This window comes from Conger conger, chromosome 8, assembly GCF_963514075.1.
Source record: "Conger conger chromosome 8, fConCon1.1, whole genome shotgun sequence".
Taxonomy (NCBI): Eukaryota; Metazoa; Chordata; class Actinopteri; order Anguilliformes; family Congridae; genus Conger; species Conger conger.
The window spans coordinates 11,552,424-11,578,150 of NC_083767.1; the positions used below are offsets into that span (position 1 = coordinate 11,552,424).

The following is a 25,727-nucleotide window of genomic DNA, read 5'->3' on the forward strand; positions in this document are numbered from 1 at the left end:
GACTGTCTCTACATTAACATGCATGAGCTTCTGTGACACACAGGGAATGATTTCTGGTGTAGTTTAAAAAGGAGGCATTCTACCGAATGGATAATGCATGTTTTTACTTTAAGAATTAATCACAGCTGTACACATATTTTGGACTGTATAAGAAAAGCAAAAAGCAAACAGTGTCTCACTGTACAAGGCTATTCATAGTTATAATCAACAAATTGTGAACTTTACACCTTTATGCTGTACAGACTGATCACTAAAAGCATATTGGAAGGTCATTTTTGCATGGCACAACTGCAGATTATGATCATAAGTAAGGTATTTATTTATTTGCAGTGCTAACAAAAACATTTAGCAATGCTCCAACATTGTGATTTTGGGTTAGCTGTGGTATTTATTTCCATTAAGGGTTTACAATACATTATATTATTCCCATAAATACAGCAATGTGCATGTGACAGGAGCAAATGCAAACTACCATAAATCATATTAATCAAATACATGCACTTACTATGTTTCTCCACTATGGTAAATAGCGCTGGATAAGAGTGTCTGTTACATGCAACATAGGCTAACGCACTGTACTTCAGTGGCTTAAGTTACGCATGGAAAGGCTTAATACGTGATCGAAAAAATGTTTCTGTGTCCAACAACCTAGCAGGCAGCACATTGTGAGTCTGTTTACACGGGAACAGTACCCGCCCTGTAAAGCGCCTCAGCAACAAATCAAATTCAGAGGAGGGCGTTTGGAAAATCTTCATTCAAGCGAACGTACGGCATACAAACAAACGCCATGCCCACCCCCTCCTCCCATGGAAGGTCCCGCCCAGCTCCTGTCCGATGGAATCGCACCCCCCACCCACCCGCTGAGAAGTGGTCGCGGTCTTGAATCTCTGTAATGAGACGACAAGAGCAAGTCGTGCGCTACGTGCAAGAACGAAATTGAACAGAAAAATAATCAGTCAGACATCACACACCGAGAGTCAGTTAGGCATGGATTGATAGGGCGACGCGTGGAGTTTCTGTTATCGTTTTTAGCATTATGGTCAGCCATATAACCAGTTTGGTTATCGAGACTCAATTATACACCCAATGTTAACCTGATTTCATAGATAAAGCTAGTTCTAACGTTGGATAAATAAAAGCGTGTAAGCTCGCTACCTAGCTGGTTCAGCTACGCTCCGTGGCAACGCTAGACGTCAGTGCGTTAGAAAAATATCGTTTAATAATTTAGCGAGCATCCAGTGCCAGTGACAGCGGAAACGTTGCGATCAACATATTTTCTGGTAAGTTTGTTTTTCTTGTGTAGAAGAATGCAGTAGTTCACGGATAGTTAACATTACCCTATATTCATATTCATACCTTGCTGGTAATCTGGATCTTATTGTAGTTATGTGATGCACGTGTGAGACAATATTTAGTAAACCCGTAATACAGGCACTCAAGAGTTGCTTCTTGCCTATAGCTACACGCTTGCTGAAAACACAGCTATCTTGCTCGAGAGCCCAGGTACATTGCTAGAACAGCATCTGTACGATTCAAATCGAGGGAACCCATTGAACTGGAATATAACAGTTCAACGGGGGAACCTCATAGCATCCCTGCCCTGATTGACAGATACTGATTTACTCCAGTAGATGACGTCCGGTGGCTTGTCAAGGAACTCGTAAATTATGCGCCAATATTTGCTTCATAGCTAACTTGCTACATTTCTGTGCTAGCAAGCCTCTGGTAAAAAAAAGGCTATTTCTCTGCGACTAGTAACTTTGATTGTTCCTGACATTTTTGGCTTAGATTTATCGAATTATTTGACCGTGTTTTTGCTATATGTAAACATTTATAGGAAATATCTTTGGCATTAGATTCGTTTTAGTTTATGTCTCGCGGAGAGTGGGGAATTTATCTAGGTGCACGTGTTTCATCCATAGGTTTCATCACGTTCTACCATTGTCGTAAATGCCAAAAGGGGGCATTCACCATTTGTTTATTTAAACTCGGTGCCTCATTCGTAGAACATTTTGTACTGTACATATTGTACTGTGGCATGCGAGAGCATAGGCTATAGGCTTAAATCTATAGTCTATGCCTATGAAATTTGTAGTGCAATTATTGTGTTTTTGTCTTGCCTGCAAATGTACAAATAATAGTCCAACTGTGCAAGAAAGGTTCTGTGTGCTTATAGAAAAGGATGTTGATCTTGAACAGTGGCAATATGCACTTAGCCTATGTTGAGCAGATAATTGGCTGGACATAATTATTTTCCCTTGTGCTCTATAAGTATTGGCTGTTTGAAGTATTTAGCTAGTTATTTGTACATCCGTAACAATACGAAATGACACAGGCTACTGGCGTGTCTGGTAGTAAAGTTGTTAAGGGAACCCCAGTCCCCCCAAAATGAATGCAACAGGTGACAGCTGTGTCTGCCAGTTTGCCTGCTTCGTTGTGCCAACTTGTGTCACTGAGTCATGACGAAAGGAGCGAACGTGCAGACAAAGGGCAAGGCCTGGGTATTACACAGACACTTCCCTGGGGCAGAGAAAGGGACAGATGGAGAGGTTGGTGCTGAATGTTTGTGGGAGGGTGCGCTGGGGTTCTGGAGAATCTGGGCTATTAACACAGATTATTAACACAGATGCCACGGTTTTGGGGGGAATGTACATGGCCGGGCAGTCACAGGTGGCTGCCCGGCCTCAATTGAGCTTCCCGATTAGCTCCACAAAGTGGATTAATTAGCTGCTAGAGCAACGGCCCAGGTCAGGCAAGAATAGATGAGATAATTAACCCTGTTACCTGTGTACTGAATGAATACCGCAACAGTCTAATGGAGTTTACATGAGTCCATGCTGATAAAAAGGTGCTCTACCAGTGTAACATACTCTTATCAGATTTGATTCTACACTGAGCATTGTGCTGTGTCTGTGTTTTTATTGCTTCTTAAGTCATGTTCATTGATCCTGGTATAGTAAGCTGCAACAAGCTTGTGTTTACTCAATCTCACTTACATGTGTCTGAGTTGTGTGTGTTGTGTTTTCAGATTTAAGAAAAACTGTTCAAAGATGGAAATTATTATAATCCTTTTCTGTTTTAGATGCAAAATGGCATTAGTGCTCAGTCGAGTATTCCCTGGGCTATTATCTGCCCAAACACCATGATTATTTGCCCAGTAGATTAGACCATTACCTCCCACTTATCACGAAGCACAACTTTAACTAATAACACCAGCAGTGGATGGGCCCCCGCTGTGAGGGATGGCTCCTGAGACTTCTTCCCTCCGGGACCTTTTTCACGGCACTGCTCCAGTGATTTTCTTCGCCCTCTGGGGAAACCCAGCAAGTGCAAACAGACAGCCTGATTGGTTCAAAGTCACCAGTTGTGGCCTTATTGTAATACAGAGAATTTAAAATTGCAGGATTGATAATTTGGGAGAAAAGGTGCTTCAATTAGGTCCTGGTATGGGGAGAAACAACTCTCCTGTTTGGACTTTTTTAGACCAGTCTTCAGTTGATGGCCCCGTTGTGACTGTTAGACTGGAGCTGAGGGTTTTTAGTGTCTTCATTTTCTAATTTTATAGTATTATTTCCTTATCAGAGCTCACCACAGTCCGCGTACACACACACACACACACACACACACACACACACACACACACACACACAGTGAAATAATATTTTTAAAGCAAAAAGCGAGTATCTTGTGTTAAAAACTGGAATTAACAGCAAACACAATCAATTGAGAAATTATACATTGACCTGTTTCTTTGGTTCATTTACACAGCTGCACTTATTTCTGTCCACTTTTGGTGATTAAAATCCAGACGATGTGCCAGAAAGTTAATTCAGGCAGCTGAGTGTTCATGTTCAGTGGGCCACGAGGGATATCCATTAAAAATGCACCTATCAGCCTTCATGTGAAATTCTGCAGTCTCCTTACTGACCTTGGGAATGCAGTAATGGTTTCACAACACAGATATAATTCAAGTTCAAGTGTGCAAAACATTGAGTGTGTTGTGCTGTTTGTCATATGGCTTTTTTCCCTACATTAATTTTAAATGAATACCCTTTGAGGGAGTCATTCACCATGCAGAAAGAGCAGGGGTTAGCCTAACTGCCCCCAGTGTGAGGTTAAAGACAGATGCACAGTGCTTCACAAGCTGCAAAGGGAATGCAGATATCGCTCTATTACTGTTAGTGCTGTCTCCCACAGATGGGTTGCATTGTTCACCTTCACTGTTGCCACCCAGAGGTTACTTTGAGTTCAGGGACAGTCTACACGATGAGCGTTATTGGCATGCTGTCCTAATATGTGAAAGGTTTTTCTTTTTTTCACAGTGAGTATAAAATAGAAGAAGGATAAAAAAATAAAAAAATAAAACATTGGCTACCATTCCAAAGAATGTAGTGCAGCTCACTGCACCTTGGTGCCCCCACCCCGCCCCAGCCCTACATTACATTACATTACATTATTGGCATTTGGCAGACACTCTTATCCAGAGCAACATACAGTTGATTAGACTAAGCAGGAGACAAACCTCCCCTGGAGCAATGCTGGGTTAAGGGCCTTGCTCAAGGGCCCAACGGCTGTGCGGATCTTATTGTGGCTACTCCGGGATTAGAACCACCGACCTTGCATGTCCCAGTCATTTACCTTAACCACTACGCTACAGGCCGCACCACACCCCAAGCCCTACACCACCATCACCACCACCATCAGCGTTTAAAATGTCAGCAGAAGGATTGCCTTTGCTTGAATAACTTAAAGCAATCAAGTTGTCTATAGAAAGGCTTATTTGACAGACAAGTCCATAATTTGTGTGTCAATAGTTTTCCTTTTTATTATTTTTATGGTGTGCTCTTTTGTGCCGATGAGTAATTCAGTGTTAAACATTAGCTTCCTAGCTCATTCAAGCTGATTCATTCATTGTGCCTCCTTTTCTTGCATTGACGTTTGTACTGTATTAGTCACACTGCTTCAGAAAACAAAAAAAATGGTGCTCTCATCCTTCCCTCAGCCTGTTCCCCAGTACATGAACACTATTTAAGTTATTTAAGGTGTATATGCGTTTCAAATGATGAAAAACATTTTTTTTTTATCCTACACTTCAAAGGGTTAATGGCATTCCCTGTAGTTGATGTGATTGTTTCCTGTATTTGACCCAGAAGAGAGGCCTGTACTGAATTATGGGCTGTGGAGCCCATAAATATATTCCAAAATTTGGTCCAGCTAAAATATCAGATCAGTAACTCCAGCTGAAGGCTCCGGAGCATTGTCTTTCCTGGCCTGACCCCCGAGAGTAGCACTGCTACTGTAATACTGTAATACAGAGTGATACTGTAGGAGCCTGGCGGTGGGGAATGAAGGGAAATAAAAGTGTGGGGGGGTGGAGCTCTAAGCTTAGCTGGCATTAGAATGCCCCAGCACCATTGCACTGAAGCATTGTGCTTGGAGCGAGTGAAGCATCACTCACTGGCATTAGCTCTCCTCACCATGAGGAACCACAGCAGAAGGTGCATTCAATGTTCTCAAAGCGTTGTTAAAATTAAGAGCAGCCCCTAACTGTCCCACCATGATCCCGCTCTGTGTCGCTATAGAACACCCCCACACACACGCACACACACACACACACACACACACACCTGTGAGAGACTGTCACACTTTACTGTGGCTTTATGTACAGAGTGTAATGTCTTCTTCCCATTGCTTCTGCCGCACCATGTCAATATTTTATCACCACTGCACGAGAATGTAGGCTGTGTGCACAATGCAGGATTGCCGGTGCTCTGCCGTGGATTCAGCTTTGGGAATCCCTGATAACCGTAGATAAGAGGCCAGATTCTTTAGGAGAAAAGAGGGGGAGATAGCTGGCACCTGGCCTTGGCGGACGGACCACACAGTGGGCAGGGGCGAATTTAAACAAGCGAGACGGACCCAAGCCAAAAATCTAACAAACGGGCGACAATTTATGAAAGCTGGGGATTGTAGCCAGCCAAGGGGCGTATACACGTGGGAGATACAGTGTGTGTGTGAGACAAAGAGAGAATCAGTGCTTCGCCCACTAACCGCCCAGCGAACTCTTACTCACACATCTCCTGTTCATCTGATACCACAACTGCAGCTTTGCTACTGCACGACAGGTAAATTCTTCATTCTGCTGTACACAACTTGCCGTAGAATGGCGCTCACATGCAGTTCTAGTGTGATGTTAGGTTGGTGCTGGAGTGGAGCCCGGATTCTGACAGCGTTCATAACCGGAAACCACAAAAAGGCTCTCATAGTGTTTTCTGAATCGATTGTAAAGCTTTGCAGTGCATTGTGTTTGAGAAGGAAGTTTGCTGAGCTTGCTTTCCAGCTTGCAGTGGTATTGGATTGCCTCTTTCTCTGCACGGCGAGCTGGCAGCCTGCCATGTTTCCTGGTCCATGGTGCTAAGACCACACAGGGTAACGGGGGAGATGGGGAGTAGGGTTTCATAATAGTGGTGAGCTCAGCCCTACAACATTCCTCTCCCATGCTCAGTGTGTGTGTGTGTGCGTGTGTGTATGAGCATTCATACCTGTGTGTGTACATGTGCGTGGAAAGCAAGTTCTTATTTCTGTCAATAAATTTAGATGTCAGCGTTACTGCATTACTGCATTACTGGAGTGTGTTGGATTTACTGGCGCCTGACAGTTTGAATGTGCAGAGGAAAGTGGAACGTGAACAGCAGCATGCTGAGCTCGGAGAAGGCCATTATGTAGACATGCTTTGGTTCAGTTTGCACTGCTTTCTTTACATTTCGTGTCGTACAATATATAATACGGAGCGACAAAAAGCAAGAAACTGAGGAAGGAAAAGACAAAGGAAAAACTCAGCAAATGACAGCAAGAATCATGCAAATGAATTTAATCTTGCGAATAAATGTATTGACAGAACATTAACTAATGGCATAAGACATATAGACTAGCTGAAACAGACACCATGACTGTCACGTGGCTGACTGTGAACAGCAACTGGACAAAGAGAAGGTCATATTTATTTAGTGTAATTTTATCTAAATGAAATGCTGTTTAGACAGCTCTGGTTTCTACATACATACGTTTGAGTCTGAGATGAAGGAAGAGAGTGAGAGGAAGAGAGAGAGAGCATCTGCCACACATAGCGAGAAGGTTATATTCTGTTTTTAATACCAACTCCCAACACCCACCCCCAAGCTATATATGTATTGAATGCTATTGTATGATATAGTAAACTGGGTGGTAGAATATTCGGCCCGGCTGTCCATTATGTCGATGTTACATAGAGGCAGCTGTTTGTGTTTAGCACCAAACTCGCTGAAATCTGCACTTTTGTCTTAAAGCAGCTTGTGAGAAACCTCATTCTCATATAGCTGATATTGTGCAAGTTAAGTGTGTCTCTGGTGGGCAATGTTCCAACCTCTCTCTCTCTCCATAGAGCTGGAACTGTTGGCAACAGTAGTGATGTTTCTATTTTCCTTTTTTATTTTTCATTTTAAAAAGGTCTCATCCATTGCTTTTTATTATATTGCTATTGACATATTACACATGCTAGTCCAAGCGCTCATTTTTATATGGCATTCATTTTTGTATTGTAAAATATGGGAAAGATAATGAGACAGGATATGGAGAGCAGATGTGTCCATTTTTATATAAACTCACGTACTATTCCACCTCATTGGCTCCCTGCTCAATTTCAGATTGCTTAATTGTGAGTCTAGTAGAGAGTTACTCTATGATCAACTGTGGCTGCCAAGGGTATAACGACAGACACCTCTTTCCTTTCTGTAAAGTGTCATTCTGGCCAATGGGGCATGGATTATAGAGCTGGTCTAATCTGTAGTTTCAGAGCTTTATGCGTATTTCCCCTGCTATTTTCAGTATGTAAATATATGTTTTTAACGATACAAGCCAATGTTACACTTAACTGTAAACTAGCAAACGACTGAGTGGATTGTGTATATATGGCTCTATTTAGAGCATGTACAGTATGTGAAATATATACAGTACTTGTTAAAATAGTCTGAGCTACACAATTTCTGTACTTTCTAGGGTATGTGAAACATTCAAAACTCAGGAGATCAACTCTACATGACTGATTACTATGTCAGAACTACCCATGTACTAATTTTATCCACTTTTCCTTTTCTCCCTCTAGCATGTATGTGAGCGTTCCACCAAACTACATTTTCACAATGCCGAATATTGGGTTCCAGAACCTTCCCCTCAACATCTACATTGTGGTTTTTGGAACAGCGATATTCGTCTTCATCCTCAGCCTCCTCTTCTGCTGCTACCTAATCAGGTAATATAAGACAAAATAATCATCTGTCCAAACCTGAGAAGGTAATTTAAACAGCCTAATGTCAGTATAGTATGTTTGTTTATAATATGTCTGTACTGTATGTCTGCTTGGTTATTATTTCCTATTTTTCTTATTTCACTTATGTCAGTTTATCTGTTATGTCCTAACCTTAATTCAGAAACAATTATATTTATTGTTTTTTTTTTGAGGACTCTCTTCACTTTGGTTTTCTTGCCTTGGAGCAATTGGAATTTCGACAGGCCTGCTTCTTTGTTAGTATAGCCTTGAGAAAATCGCTCAGCAAAATTGCTATTTGTGCCGGTTTATCTTTTTGTTTTAAATAAATCTCCATGATGAATATTTCATTGTTGTGTTTCGTTGTCACAGAAATTGCAGTTTGGAAATGTCTTTGCTATGACCTTTTAGCATTCGTTTTGCCAGGAAACTATAGATCAATTATGAACAGCTATTTCAGCAGTGCAGTCTCTGCTGTAGGATGGACTGATGATCCACTATCTCACCTTGTGCAAAATTAATTAAGATTATAACCATACAATTATGATATCTGTGTTTTATGTGGAGCTTGTGACATTCAGTTATACTGTAGCTGTTTGAAGTTGAGGTTACAGAGAACACACTGCTTTTTTATTTTAATACTACATTTTTAGCTCATGGTGTCCATGAAATGCTCTAGGCTTAATCTTCCGAAAAGTGTCTCCTTTGTTTCAAAATATAGAACAAGTTTTCCTTATCTTTATATTCTGTGAGAAGCTGTATTTGCTGCAGCCAATTCAGATTATGAGGCCTTATAATAATGTACTGTTGTTACATCTGCTTCATATAGTCATATGCAGTGCGTGTAAGAAAATGAAGTATCCAAAGCAAATCTGTGTGTGCATGCATGTGTGTGTGTCTGTGTGTAGTAAAATGGTTTGATTAAGATCAATGCAAGATATAGATATACAAAATTCTATACAATGCGTAAAATAACACTGTGTATCTGCTACAGACTTTCAGACGTTTTGTTCATATGTGCTGTATATACTGTATGTTATACCTTTTTTTTGTTTGATTTATGCTATTGTCTTTTGCTTGTTTACACATTATGAAGGGTTTTCATAGTGGATTAAAGGGTCCACAGCACAGTTTGGAGAAGATAATAAAATGCTGATTTGCTAATCTGAAAAATCCACCCGTAAAAGATCTCCCCTGCTGAGATATCAATATTGCATTTTAAGCAGACATGAAAAGCTGCTTAGTTGCACCTCTGTTCTTTTAAGATCAGCCTTCAAGAAAGTCTCTCATTTCGCTGGAAGCTATTATACACGCTAAAGATAGCAGTTATATCTTATTGAATATGAAACATAAGTGCTTTACTGGCTTCTGAATTTTACAAAGGGCTTTTTAAGGGCCATTACATATTTAATGCATTTTAGACAATTGCTTGGCTGTCAATATAAAATGGTACTGGTGTAATAACATTCATATGAACAATTGGCAATATAATGTGATGCAGACAGTACTAAGAATTGGAAAGTGGAAAGCCTTACCATGTTTCAGAAAGAGAAGTCCAATTGTTTGTCTGTGGCTTGCACCAGTTGAAGGCCCATCTCTTAAAGGCAGACTACCATATTTTTTATTTTTCAAGGCCAGTCTTGTGAAACTGCTACCCCAGAACCACAGATACAGTATTAAGTGTCACCTTGGGTACAGCACTTTACTTGTTTTTGCCTCAGGCAAATAACATGCAATTATGTAGCATTTCTTAAATGCAAGAAACTGTACAGGCTGGTACTTGGTATTTTTTGCTTATATTTCTCCTGCAGTACCTGTTAGCACTGTGACTTTCATTTTGATCCTGGAATAAAGGTGTTCAGATTGCAAGTCATTGCTGCACAATTTAGCTTTTAAAGACACAGTCTCGCTTCTGTTCGATTAGTTTTTCAATGGATTTCTCCCATACTAGTTTTTAACAGTCTTTCATGCAGTTAATGGTGGGTTCTGTAGGAAGAAAAATGACCTGTGAAAATCAGAAAAGATCTTGGCAATACTTCATTTGTATAATCAAGTATGCATCTCATATTATAATGTGGAATGCATTTCATCATGAGCTAAACAGGCTAAACAGGAGAGTATTGGCAAGTATTTCTTGTACAATTTCCCACAGCTGTGGCCAATAAATGTGCTGCTCAGGACACATTGAACCCAGACATTATATCACGCTTATATTTTAAAGAAAGTAAACAAGTGTTTCACACTGACTCTGTGCCTTTAAAGTGTCCCTATGCAGTGTTTTGTAGGAAGGACCCAGCACACATTTTTGTTCCCTTGCCTAGTTCTGTATTCTTTGTGTGCAGAGTTATGGCCGGTCGGTCACAGAAGCAACATAGTGGAGACACACAATGTGCTCCTAACCCTTTACAAGTGTACGGTCACAAATATGTGACTAGAATTTTCTTCACAGAATATTTGAATACAGATAATAACAATAACTGGTATTCAAATTCAAATCACTGGAGTTCTAGAACACCAACTTGGAACTTAAAAAAAACATTCCAAATAGAACTACTCTTCAAAGGGCTAAATCGGAATAACATTTTATTAACGCTATATGGAGAATACCATGACAACAGTGAAGGGCGCTGCCTCTGTCTGAGCGCATTGGCTGGTGTGTAAGGTGCTGGGGGAGGCGTGTGCTGGAGTTGATGTGTGAACGGCTTTCTTGTGTGGTCTGAGAAAAGGCAAATGGAGGCTGAACTTAGCAGCTACCCATCACTCCAACCCCAGCAGCCAACATCCTTTTGTGAAGTATTCGCCGAGCTGGCAAACACATGAGAGACCCTGCTGGCTTTCCTATACTTGACCGCATAAGGCGGCCATTTTCATATCGACTCCATTTCTGAGACGTTCTGAGAGTCCACATTAATATCTAACATAAGTATGATTTAAATCATTAAATTAAGTCATATTTTAAAAGTGGTCTATCCTCAAATGCATGGGTGGGGGTTCCTAATTTTGAAATGAACTTGAAGGCCTAGACCTGGCTCTTTCCCAGTGCACTGGAGCATCCACCGCCCTCCACAGCTTTGATCTGAGCTGGCCGCAATTTAACAAGGGAGGGGAGTTTTCTGCATCTGCATCCTGGTCTATCTGAATGTCAGTTGTGTATGAAGGCGTTTTATTTTTCTCCAAGACTGTGTTGCCTGTTTTACAGACCCCTTTCTCTCTCCCCAGAGGGGGTAAAGTATCTCGTAACGGAGGTAAATCTTTACACAGATGTTTTCTCTTCACTTTTTCACTTGAGTTTTTGCTTGTTTGTTTTCTTTTCTTTTCCAAACTCTACAGTATACAGATGTTATTTCTTGACCCTCGTTTTTGCAATATCAGCAGTAAATGTTTTTGCACTGTACATGTACAGGTCCTAGAGTTTCCACAAGGGATTCAAGAAAAGCTATTTTATGACCCTAGCCTCAGAAGATCCTCTTTTTTACATTTTATTTATTAAAACATTTATTAAAATTACATGTACTTGCCACAACTGTGTTTCTCTGTCCTGCCTCGTGTATTTTCCATGGAATGTAACCTGAATTCTGTGTGTTTCTAAGGATTGATAATACCATATCATTAAATGTTGTGGCTGTGGTCAGACATAAGGATTTAGGACCTCTAAATCCTAAATCCTGGGTGGGCCATAGTAAACTTGCAAAGTGCCCGTGTTGCCTTCAAGTGTCTCAGAGTTAAATTGAGTGCATGCACATTCTGTATGTATGTAGTTTTCAGTGACAAATATATTTCCCTATTTTTATTTATATGTTAGGGAATATATTATTCCCTAAGTCTTTATTTCCTTCCCCCCCGACACCCAAGTCACCACACAGATCTCTGCCTGCTTGGCTGATATCTCTGCGTGGATGACTTCCCACCACCTGAAGCTCAACCTTGCCAAAACTGAGCTTCTGTACATCCCTGCTAAGTCCTCTCTGTCAATCGACATGTCACTGACTGTTGAGGACTTTGTAGTTTCCTCCTCCCGTACGGCAACGAATCTTGGGGTAACTCTTGATAACTGCCTCACCCTGGCTCCACAAGTATCCTCCACTGCCAGAACCTGCAGGTTCTTTCTGTATAATATACGCCGTATCTGTCATCTCCTGACGGAGAAAGCCACCCAGCTCCTAGTCCAGGCGCTCGTCATTTCCCGCCTGGATTACTGCAACTCCCTCCTAGCCGGTCTCCCAGCTTGTGCTATCAAGCCCCTCCAGCTGGTCCAGAATGCTGCAGCCCACCTGATCACCAGCCAGCCCAGGTCGGCTCATGTCACCTCGCTTCTCATTGGCCTCCACTGGCTTCCTATTGCCGCACGCATCCGATTCAGGGCCCTAGTGTTGGCATTTCAGGCTGCTAAGGGGACTGCCCCACCTTACATACAATCCTTGATCACTCCCTACTCCCCAGCTAGACCACTCCAGTCTGCCAGCTCTGGTCGCCTTATGGTTCCCTCTCTATGTGCACCTGGTGGTTGAGCTGCACGTTCACGCCTGTTTTCCCTTCTGGCTCCTCAGTGGTGGAATGACTGTCCTACCACTGTCAGGACAGCAGAATCCCTCCCCCTATTTCGACGCAGACTCAAAACACACCTTTTCAAACTATACCTTATTCCTCCCTCCTGATGTCCCCCGCCCCCCCCTTTCTGATATCCCTATCCTCCTTGTCTAACCCAAAAAAAAATTGCACTTATAATGACGACTATATGTTTAGAACTGCATTCCATGTGTATTTTCCTAGTTATGGATGTGATGCTTTGACTTGTGGAAGAACCTATGCACTTGTAAGTCGCTTTGCATTAAAAGCGTCTGCCAAATGACAAAAATGTAAATGTAAATGTTATTTATATTTTTTCTCTTTAAGTGCAAATAAGTTGCCGTATGTTTTAATGAAAGACATTTCTCTTCTACCCTGTTCTGCAGGCTGCGGCACCAGGCACACAGGGACCTATACGCCTACAAGCAGGTAACAGAAGTCCTCTCTCAGACACTTCACTCTGCGCTGTGCTGCTACTATTAAACACACAGCTGATACTTCCTCAAACACAGTGATATGTGGGCCTTCATAGCAATGCTTTTATTATTTTCACTGCTGTCCAGTCGACAGGACGATTTTTGTTCTTCTTTTGTAAGGTTTTTTGTACTTTTCCACACTTTGTGTGTGTCATTTCTATGAATCACCCCCTCTGCTCCCTGTGAGTGGTACCAGATTTGGAGACATTTGTTACTGGATGTTCTGGCTTGCATTTACATAATAACATAATAAGCATGACTTGCAAAACGTATAATGTGAATCCTAAATGTCATTTCCTGCTTCTCCAGGTTATACAGAAAGAAAAAGTAAAAGAACTAAATTTACATGAGGTAAGTGGCCACTAATTTTTCGAAATTACTATTTACATGTTGTTACATGTTGTAGATCTTGGAGTACTGTTCCCAATTGTCCCCATAGCCAAGGCAATTTTTTATAATATTTGTTTCAGCCCAAACTCGTGTTTGGAGCTTTCAAGTGTGGATCTCACTGATAGCTGTAGGAATCTTCCTGGAAGCAATAGATTTGGTTTATTCTCAGGGGCACAGGTTTACTGAAGATTAATTTTACGTCTTCTTTAGTATGCCAAGCATGCTCCTTCTGAAGTGATGTTTTGGCATATATTGGTTTCATTAGCTGCGAAAGACAGACGTTATTGGATGACTCACAGTACCAAATCAGTTTACAAGAACAGGAACATATGATGTGGGAGCAGATTACATTTCAGAATGGGAACACGCACAAAAGGAAATTAAGTCGACAATCACTCATTTCTGTAATAATGTTATCACCTCTCTTTGTTCTCTGTCTGTTCTTTGAAGCTGAAGAGTAGCTGCAGCATTTGGCTGTCGAGTGAATGCATCCATTTTGTGAAAGTCAAAGCTGATGGCATCGATCATGTTAATGTGACCTAGTCACCTTCCGATAGGCCTCCTGTTTCATCTCTCAGTGTTACACAGTGAGGTTTAAAATGCTTGTTTCCCATGCCAATCTCAAACGGCCAAAACTCTGATTCACACATCAAGCATAAACATCTTGAATCTGTCATCTTCATAAAAGATTGCTTAGTCTGATGGCAGTCCAAGAGAGCAAATGCACTTGCAAATGCACAAATGCCATTTCGATTCCTTCTAAATGGTGGTTTGTCTTTTACTGGATCGATCTGAGGATAACCTACTTATTATGCCAGATAATGCTGTTTATAAATGCTGTTTTTCTGTAGCACACCTTTCAATAATTTCAGGGAAATTTCAGGGAAACTTTTTTATTGTTTATCATCCAGAAACCACACCTTTTTCTTACATAGCCAGGTACAAGCAGATACCTGCTTTAAAACTGATTTTGCCATCATCCTTTTTTTCTACTGTATCTGTATCTAAATTAGCTAATTTTAGTAAGTATTTGCTGTGTCTCCTTAATGTAACCCCTTTGTTACCTTTGTTGTGGAAATATATTCATATTTCATATTCTTATAAGCAGAACATTTATATTTTCCTTTAGATAATGTGACCACAATCTGGCCTTTTTTTTGTAACACTAGTCTTGTGTCTAAATCATGTTCGCGTATGATGATTTAATTGGTATTTAGGAGTCTATTTTCGGGTTTGGGTTATGAGCGGTCTGGGTTAGCGCCAGGAAGGCCTCATGCCAGCCACGTACAGCTATCTGAGTAGTCCATGCTGTCCTTTGCAAACACTCATGACTGACATTTATAAACAGTTTATAAAGATCAGGACTTGATGATCCAAGCCTCCATTCTATCATCTCTCCTAATACAGCTGGGGTTCGGGTGCCTAGCACAAAGAAATAATGAAATATTGTAAATATTTTCAGTAGAAAGATGAATTGTGTGTGATACAGGTTTCATTTGTGATAACAGCCACAGCCACACTGACCTTGGCACATTCAAACTTTTGAAAACAGGGCTGGGTTTTCCCCTGGGTTTGTTTTTATTTGTGATGCTTGTGGCCTGAGTGTATACTTTCAGTGCTGTTTGAGAAGAAAGGAAAATGGAAAAATTAAACATTTCCGAGAAGCTGTTGTGTGACCTACTGTTAGATGGCTTTTAGGCTCACCATTCCTGAGATTTGGTTTCATTTGTTTCTACACTTTTCTGTGTCTTTAAGTATGTTCATTAGGCCTAAATATCTTTGTCAAGATAAGTACTGAATCTCTTTGTAATGGGACCATTACCCTAGCGATTAAAAAGATGAGCGTTAGAGGCTAAAGAATAGCAAAAAGGTGAATGCATCCTCTACAACGATGAATTTGTCCATAGTTAATATTTCTGGTTATTTTAGGATATTGTGTTGCTGATGCAGTCAACAGTTTCGCACCCTTGATTTACGCATGAACAACACAGAGAATGAAGTTTAAAGTCAGCCTTGCTTCACCTGAGGAGCTATCACAGGAGCATGTTCTGATATGTGGAGAAGCACTGTGGCGGGAGGAGAATGGGCTTGTTCTTAGTTCCCCTGTACAGTATGTAACAGGATAGACAGGATCCTGTATCAGGGCTGGCCAGCCCTGTTTCTGGAAATCTTCCATCCTGTAGGTTCTCCAACCCAAACAAAGCGCACCTCATACAGCGGATAGAGATCCTATTGAGTGCTCCCCCACCCCCAACCCTTCCACTGCCATGACCGAATGCTCAAACTGTAGAGTAGGACTGCATTGAAGATGTGTCTGTACCCATGAGAGAGACTGGGAGGAGGATGGTGACTTCAGAGTGTGTTATGTAACTCAGAATTAGGTCAGTCCCTCACAGAATACAACTGCACGTTTTCTGCATGAAAAGCAAGCAGCCACAATCCAGGAACCCTACAGTTAAGCAAGGCACCATTTAAACAGTCTATGCCCATACACATTCCGCTTTCTTTCCTTTGCTGATCCCCTCTACTCTCTGTTCATTTTCCCACAGTATTTTCTGTGTTCCTGTATTATTTTATTTTATTTATTTTTCTTTTCTAACAGACTCAAAGCGTAGGAAGTTTGAAAAAACAAGCAGGGTTCGTAATCACCGCTGGGCTCTTGCTGTAAATACTGTTTGTTTCGACCATATTTCCAGCCCTCTTCACAAAGGGGTGAGGTCACTGGGCCTCTGAGAGCCAAGATGTCTCCAGACTCCTGGGGATTTTTCCATCAGCTCCGTCCCCTTGTTCAGGGCTCAGCTGAGCAGCAACACGGTCCCTCCCTCTCCGCAGGGAACACAGAGACACGCCTCTATCTTTCAGCGCAGAGTCAGTGTTTGTGCAGTCTTCTGCCCAGTACTGTACTACTGGAGAGGTGGACAGCACTCTGTTCTAGTCAAAGGTCAACTGGTGTTCAGCTCACAGTTGTTTGTGCAGGTGTGTTTATTTAGATTGGATTGGATTCAAAAAGACAATCCCTTTTGAAATCCCTTGGTGAAATGCTGAAAGAAGCAATTCTGTTCAGTGTTTTAACTGTTAAATCTTCAGTGTGATTTATGTCAGATGTGGACTTTCAGCTGAAGCTTAACATTTGCAAGGAGTGATGTTTATCTTTTTTTTTTGTTGTTGTAAACTATCCACCTCAATTGGTGCATACTCAGGTATGATTTGGCTGATAATAAATTAAAATATCCAAAATGTATTCAGGTACATTAAGCACTTTAACTGAAGCAAAACTTCAGAAATCAGAAAAATATGTCATAGAAAACTAAAACTAACAGGTAGCCAAAATGCAGTGTTTGCTCTGTTTTTTGTACAGGGCATTGTGGGTGTTGTGATAAGTGGTGCGATCTCCTCTCCTCAGATATGTGCCGTGTGCTTGGAGGAGTTCAAGCAGAAGGACGAGTTGGGAATCTGCCCCTGCAAACATGGCTTCCACAGGAAGTAGGTGTCCGTCGACCGCAGATTGCAGCGTCAGTCATCCTTAGGCAAGCGCATTTCATAGGAATGGGAAGCAATGATGTGTACCCTCAGTCTTGGAACCATTCAATTGCACCACATTAATATTTTAGACATTTAGCAGATGCTCTTATGCAGAGCTTACATAGCTTAGGAACCTACAACCTTGAAGTCTCCAGTCCACTCCAGTTCATAATAATTATACAACACTGCCACATACTTTACACAATATAATTTATGCAACGCGCTTTCTTGAAACAGAAAACATTAACAGAAAAAAAACCTGCTTGATGGGAGTGAGCCCTCTTCCACGTATCGAGCACATCGATGAACAGGTATAAACTCTGAGCTGGTTACTGTGAAGTGGCCAGAGGTCACTAACGACTATGGTCGAACTGAAGTGTTAACATAACATAACATAAACACAGAGAGCTAGTGGCTGGGCAGCGATCTCTAGCCCTCTGTCTTCTGGCTTCTGTGTTTCACAAAAACATTAACTTAAAAAAAAAAAAAAAAAAGGAACTTGGGACACGTTGATAAAAATAAATGAACTACGGCATATTGCACAAGAAGGAATAACGAACGGCATAAAGAACAAGAACAAGACAGCATGCGCTCTCCCGCGCACGCGGGCACACCGTGAGCTGGGACACGGGAGACTTTGGCAGCCTTGCTGGTAGGGTATCTCTAGCGGACGGCTGCATGCTCGCTGCCTCCTGAACCATTACACAGGACTGTTTATGAGAGCAGCGGCGTGGAGGCGGGGGAGACACGGGGGGGGGGGGGGACACACAGCCTACAGAGCATAGTACAGCCTGTACCTCCAGTCTGCGACGGCCTCCGAGACCACTGGAGAGCAAGAGAGAACGCCACTATAAATACTCAGCTGTAAAGTACACTGTCTGCCGTAACTGCAGCACTTAGACTCATGCACACGTGTAGGCATACACACGCACGCACATACACATACACATACACACACACACACAAGTGCAGGGATGCATGGACACACACACAAGCGCACGGACGCACACACACACACACACACACACACACAAGCTCAAGTATGGATGCCCCCCCCACATACACACCCAAGTGCAAGGACACGCACACCAGTGCACACATGGATGCACGCGCACACACACATGCACAAAAAGCAGTTACCGTGACGTTGTCAGAATCATGGCTCCTTCGGTCTCAGAAGCCCTGAATAACTGGGCCATGGTAAATTATTCACCAGGAGAGACAGATGCTTTCAGAACACCGGCTTTATCTTACAGTCTTATGTCAGGATTCTTCAGAGACAAGTCAAATGAAAGCCCACCTCACACACAAGCTCAGGCGTGTTCACAATTCAGATCTGTGTCCCACACATTTCCTGCTGATATTGCACCATAATGAATGCCTTATCTTCTAATGCAGGCTAACCTGATTACGTGGAGTGCATTATTGATGTGGTTCACACGGCTTGTCAGTCTTGTTCTCTTGCACCTTTAAGTCTAAAACGCTTTGTTTCTGTTTGGTTTTACCCTCGTTTTGCCCTTTAGCAAGGCACAGCACCACAGTAAATAAATATCCAGCACGTTAGTTAATGTAAGCAACAAATCAAAAGCTTGCCAATGGCCCTAGGTCAGTGTCAGCTGAGATTAAATGTAGTGCATTTGACTACAGCACCGCAGAGTAGCTGTGGAAACAGGCCAAAAATACAACAGCTGGTGGTGTTAATGGCTTCCGGAATGATAAAATGGTGTCGGATCAAAGAAGCATTAGTGCGTGGATCCATGCCGCTCGATAAAGCAGCGCTTGCAGTAAGCAGAGGTTACGGAGATGAGGACGCACGTTGCATGTTGTCGATGACTGTTGGCCACCGCTCACTCATATTCTTATTATCCCAGGTGCCTCATTAAGTGGCTGGAGGTGCGAAAGGTGTGCCCTCTGTGCAACACGCCGGTCCTGCAGCTGGCACAGCAGCAGGGCTCCTCGGAGCCCCAGAGCCCAGTGGAGCAGCCCCTGCCTGGCATGGACCTCCCGGTGTAGCCCCCCCCTGCTGGAGCCACCGGTTCTCACGCCCCTACACTCACCTGTACAGGAGCACCTGAATGTGTCTACGGACGGGCACAACACTTGAATCTCCATGTCCTTTTTTTCCCATCTGCCTTTGTGCCCTCACTTATTATTTTTATTTTTATTATTAGAACTGTTACTGATTCTCTTTTGCAGATGATGAAGAATAATTTTCTTAGTCTCTTGTTTTTGCGACTGGCCAAGCCATGGTCACATGATTGTGATTGTTTCATAACCAAAGTACTCGGCATAAGGAGTGAAAAAAGAAATGTCAAATGTTTGAAATGGCTGAATCAGTGTGCACTTTATAATAACTAAATCCTACTGGAGTGTGAAGATAATGCAAAGGTCATATTTTATGTTTTGTTGTATGAATATTATTTTTGGTGAATGGCTCCAGCGTGACTGTGACACTTACAGTAAGAACCTAATAGAGAACTTTTAAAAAGGTCACGATAACACTTTTCTTTATTTCGAGGTGCACATATGCTGATGATGACAGATGCTTTGGTGCTAAATTAAGGGGGTTACACAGTCGATGGTAATGAATGATTGGGGCCTGATTCCAAAAACTGGACTAGAAAAACCATATTGTGTAGTATTGTTACTACCACATGTCAATAGATTTATGTTAATACTGTTACAATTATTTAATAGAATTAAATTAAGGGAACAACGGTTTTGTTTTTGACTTACTACATTGAACTAAGGCCAAAATCTTCACTAGGTTTGATTTATATATCAGACAATGTAAGGTTCCCTTACATTTAGACACTATGCAAAAGAGCTGTACATTTAACATATGTTTTAACATATCTTATGAACAACTAGTGTCTTCCTTCTGTTTTAACCTTCAAAATATATGTATGTATATACGTATGTATTGGTTGGCCACACAGCAATGTGCATCTGCAGATGACAGTATCTGAAAAACAGACACTAGTTTAATATTGGATGCAGGCCTCAGGTAGTAGTCCACATTCTCGTATCAATAAGGTAGCTCCTGCTCCCAAAGCCAGTACATCGGTGAAGTGAACATTGGGCAATGTGCTTTGTTTGACCCGGTCTCTTTGATAACAGCCCCTACGTTGTTGGCATCACTTAAAGAAAGCATCTATAAAACTATAATAAAACGCTAAAAGGGCTCTCATACAGCTGATACGATCAGAGGCATCACATGTAATATCAGATGCCCATGTTTTGTACAGGTGAGGAGAATATTGCTCTTTTGAATATGAGCACGGTGAAGAAGTACAGGTCTAATCATTTTTGAACATGTTCTGATCAATAATGGTTCTGATATCTGTAACTTATATTGTGCAGTGTTGTGCATTTCCTTTTGGCTTGCAAAGTGAACCGGCTCTTACCAATGGATGACTTCTTTTCAGCAGTAAAATTAGCTGCTGAATAGCACTTACATTCTATATATTAACCCTTCAACAGCAAGCATTGAGGACAGAATGAATACATTTGATTTTGTTTTCAAACTTATCTACCAAAATTGCTCCTTACTGAAGCAATGGCTGACCACAGAATGAAAATATTAATAATTGGGATAGGTCTGAATGTTGTGTCAGGTGTCACAGTGATAGTCTTCATTACCATTATAGTTACTGTTATTGTACTGTACTATGTAGTGAGTACAGAGCACGGGACAGAAGTATAAATTTCCTCTTGTAAATGTAACTTCTCAACAAAGCCTACACAGTTTGTCTGTCTCTGCACCTCTGAGTATTGTCATTCTGTTTCAAACATGCTGCTGCTTTAAAAGAAGGGAAAGTACGTACAGGATTTTGTTTCATATTGCGTGGCTTCTTGCCGAACAGTGAAAGATAGCGGAGATAGTAGACAATGGGAGCATTTGACATTTGCTTGATATGATTATGAAAGGTCTGTGAGCTAATAAAATTTACAATGAGCTTTTAACTGAAATTCCATTGTTTCTTGAAAAGCAAAAACAATATATATGTGGTTATATGGTTAATGCTGAAATGATACAAAACATTGGCATTGACATTGGCATTTTGATAAAAACATTTGTGGTTTACAAAGTTAGGGGCAGCTTGCCCCCTCAATGCACCCCCCCCAGTGAAGTTACGCACCACAGGACAGTTATGTTGTCTCACGGTCTAGCGGCCTTGTTTCGGTGCTAAAAGGCTGGTCTTCAGCCTTAACATGTTCAAGTTCACTGCCTCCGCGATCAATACATGGCATATTGTGTTCAGTGAGTGTCTCTTTAGTGCCCATTTCTGTTATTAACACTCACACTGTACTGTTTCCTTTTGGGCAGAAAGTCATGGGCACCGTCCCCACCTTACTCTGTGTCGAAGCTCTCTCCCTCCCTTAACCCCGCCTATCACTGACTACCCTGTGTCCAAGCCCCTCCTCTCCCTTCCTCAACCCCGCCTATCACTGACTACTCTGTATCCAAGCCCCTCCTCTCCCTCCCTCAACCCCGCCTATCACTGACTACCCTTTGTCCAACCCCCAGCTCTCCCTCCCTCAACCCCGCCTATCACTGCCTACCCTGTGTCCAAGCTCCTCCTCTCGCTCCCTTAACCCCGCCCATCTCTGACTACCCCAGGTCACATTTTTGTAAACTTGTAAGATTGTAAGATTTCTGTAGCAGAATATTTTTGGAGACTTACGCTTTAATTCTAAGCTCTATTTTTGTACACTGAATTGCCATTTGATTTTGATGGGGTCTGTTTTGTTGGTGTTTTCATGCTTTGTTCATTTTGAATGAAAAGTGATGCATGTTAATAACTTGAAATGTAAATAAAACTGCCAAATTTTGGAAATGCAAAGCATCTATTTTTCTATATACACATAAGTATACTATAGTACAGTTTAGTACTGTATAGCTAATTGCATTTTGCCCAACTAGCTGTACTGAAGAAATGTAATATGTTACAGAATAAAAGCACAAGTTGTAATTTATACAATGGAATCCAGTTTTAAACGGAAAATTATAGTAGAAATGAATTTGTGCTGAATATCAATGTATTGTGATTATTCCTTGATTTGTGGTTATCATTGCTTCACGTCTTACTGTAGCTTATCCAAAGAGACTGGCAGTCTCCACACTACCGCTACACATGACGTTTTTCATGGGATGAAAGGAGACCAGACTGAACTGCAAAGGGCTTTTAAAGTGTTCCTGCAGCTGGGGCACATGCTGTCAGGGCCTCAGGTGTCGTTCTTGTTTCTCATCGAGAGCAGAATATTGGTTCCTGTCTTATATTCAAGAGTTGTAAATGCAGTACACTGCAAAATCCAGCTATGACCAGCTTGAAATACCAGCTCCCAGCAGTTTAAAAACATAGCTTGAGCTGGTCAAACCATGTTGGGTATGGAGCTGGTCTAACCGTTCAACCAGCTACCAGCCATTTCGAAACCTAGCTTGAGCTGTTTTTTTTCAGCAGGGTAGTTAGTTATAGAAGGCTAACTTTTCTTCACTATAGTAGTTTAACAATTACACATTTGAGCTGAGTTTTAAAAAGGAATGTGTGTCCCCCAACACGCAGCGGCAGAAGTTTCAAATGTCTTTTTATTTAAGGGCCACATACAGTTCTGTAAGTTCTAAGAAGTGCGGTCTCAGGACAGGAACAGCCTGGACCACTGGATGAGGTTAGGGTGGTGAGTGGTAGGTCATGAGGTGGGGTTATGGATATGACACACGAGACACAGGGGGAACGTTCTTCAAGAGACCAAGCCACAGGGCACAGGGCATCAGATGCAGCAGCGGAGACATGTGAGAGAGCTTCACTTACTGGGAGCACAGTGGTCACTGAGGACAGTTTGACTGGGCTGATACTCACAACTAATGCATTAGCATGCAGTTCACACCACCTATAGTTTGCAGGTAGAATCAGTTAGACAAATTGGCCAGATTCAATCAACACATTTGTCTTAAAATCAAATACACTATCAAAATGTTAGTTTCTTTTCACATGCACAATTTGTCAAGTTGGGTTTTGTAAACTCTGAATGCGGCCAGAGAACTGGACTCTGTTCTGTGGTTCTGGCAGATCAGGGCCTGTGGAGTAATGAGTGCTGTGCAGTGGTGGAAAGAGGAAATGTGGAAGGCAGGGCATCAGACTCACTTCCAACATGCGGTGAGGCCCAAGGAAACCCCCTGTGACAGCCATGGGGATAACACAGGGAAGGGGAGGTCCGTGATCAGTATTTACACAACAAAGCCACAAGTCAGCATTCAAACACGAGACAGAAAGCAATCAAACCCGAGGCAAAAAGGTTTTTTCGAAGATTTTTGGAAGCACGTGTGTATGCACAACCCCTTATCACATGCAGACTATTGATGTTTTTAGGACTTCTCTCCTGTAATCACACGCACTGACACGCATACATTTTGTTTTCCTGTGTTTAATATAACTATCACTTCTACCATTGTCTGCACTTCAACCTCATTGTCATTGTGTCCTTTCAAACTCAAAGTGCTAGAGTACAGAACCAAAATAACAAAAAATGTATCGCTGTCCAATTAATTATGGTTCTCATGATATATACAGTAATAATAAGAATATTTGTGGCTATCCAGGGATTTCTTTGACTGATTGAACTCGTGTGTCATTTCTGGTGCTTTCCAAAGTCACACCATGGTTGTTTTCAGAGGGGCCGGGCCAGGAAACACAGTTATGAGGGGCACTTTACAGACTCGTACATCCTGTGTACACTGTAAATGATCACCTCAAACCAGACAGGGGCGGGTCTTTCCCAGACAGGGATTTCAGGGAGCTTCCAAATCTCATGGTTTGAATGATATTTGGGGAAATAAGTGTTTTGGGAAATTATTTTTTTAGCTGAAAGTCCATATTTAAAGGAGAAGCCATCACCCTGTACTGTTAGGGTAATTACACTGCAACCGTTTATACCACAGATCTTACCGAATCTACAGTATCACTGGGGTTAGGAATTGCATTTTCAATTTCACGGTTTTCAATTTTTTTTATAAAATCTAAAGGCCACATTTGAACTGAAATGTAATTTCCTGAGGCAGAACTGAATTAAAATCATTTTTATATGTCATTTTGTAAAAACAAAAACCAAAAAAAAACATCTGTTTATATTGTTAATAAACACATATCTATTTTACTGCTACATAAGATGCATTTTAAACACCGACATTAAATGTAAACACAAACATAAACAACCTTGTGATTAAAAAAGAAATAAAATAAAATAATTCAAATTGTGTTTCAGTTGGATTACATCATGCTCAAGCCCTTGGCTAATCACGTCAGTTCCACTACTCCCTCATTGCAAAAAGTATGGAGGCCTACAGGAGACAAGAGAGACCAAAGCCCATCACAAAATGAAAATGGCCTTCTTCCAAAGGCACTAACTCATACTGTACTGCACCCTTAGATTCACACATTTGAATTAAAAAACATACTTGCTTTAAATTGACCATCATATGACACTGGACCTGTACCTGGAATACAAGAAATAAGCTCACTAACATGGTGTTTTAGGATCTACTGTACAACCAGAGCAAACAATGCAAACAATGGTGTGATTACTTATTGTCAAAAAGTGTAAAAAATATTTAAGCCAAGTCTAACCCACCTTAGTCATAGAATATGACTGTATATTCATAGACACTGTCGCCACCATGTGGCTACACTATGAAATTTTATCAATGAATGGCGTTAACTTGATCAATTTTAGTAGGATGTTCAAATGCAAAAATTGTAGTTGATGCATCTGAATGTGAGTTTTAGCTGATGTAAGGCCAAGTAGGTCACACAGTACATCTTGCTTAACAATCTTTATTGTATCATTTACCACAGAGGAGTCAGAAAGAATTGAGCTTGCATTCAGCATAGTTTATGATAAAATAAAAACAGGGACATCTAAAATGCTTCCACAAAGGTTTATTTCATTGTACAGATGATCTCACACCTTTCAACTGGACCTCAGCAGAAAACCATCCTTACAGTACCATGCAAGCCTGGATATTCTGTCAGCTAACTTTTTTTATTCTCACTCTCTAACGCCATTTTTACTCGCTACAGACTTTTTACACAAAACGTCTCCATTCATATAAAATCCTGATTTGTGAGCAGTTCTCTGATGTTTGTTTATTCTGAATCAGTGACATTTAACAGAAAGAGACTGTCTGAGCTGCTGTATTTCCTCATTCAACTATTAGTCATGTCTGACCTTCAACCAAAATCTTTTCTACTCTCCGTACATTGGAACCTCACAACTTGTACAGTGCTTTTTACAGAGACATTGTGACAAAGGCATTTTACAGAGGAAACAGAAAGGAAAATTGAGCAAAAAACAGGCCTGAACCCCCATAAAGCAAGCAAGTTGCAAGCAACAGTGATAAATCTTATTTGAGTGCTAATATTAAATGGAAAGCAACATGTTGAAGTTGAATTTAGACCGTTCTTGAGGTTTTA

General features: G+C 41.3%; 1 protein-coding gene across 1 annotated transcript; it reads left to right on the top strand.

Annotated features, from left to right (window-relative positions):
- The first annotated feature begins 894 nt into the window (after window positions 1–894).
- Window positions 895–22,103, top strand: LOC133134430 (RING finger protein 24-like). The gene is made up of 6 exons (XM_061250613.1): window positions 895–1,280; window positions 8,141–8,287; window positions 13,255–13,297; window positions 13,654–13,695; window positions 17,138–17,217; window positions 19,128–22,103. The coding sequence occupies exons 2-6, from the start codon at window positions 8,142–8,144 to the stop codon at window positions 19,267–19,269; spliced, it is 453 nt and encodes a 150-aa protein (XP_061106597.1). The 5' UTR covers window positions 895–1,280; window position 8,141; the 3' UTR covers window positions 19,270–22,103.
- The last annotated feature ends 3,624 nt before the right edge of the window (window positions 22,104–25,727 follow it).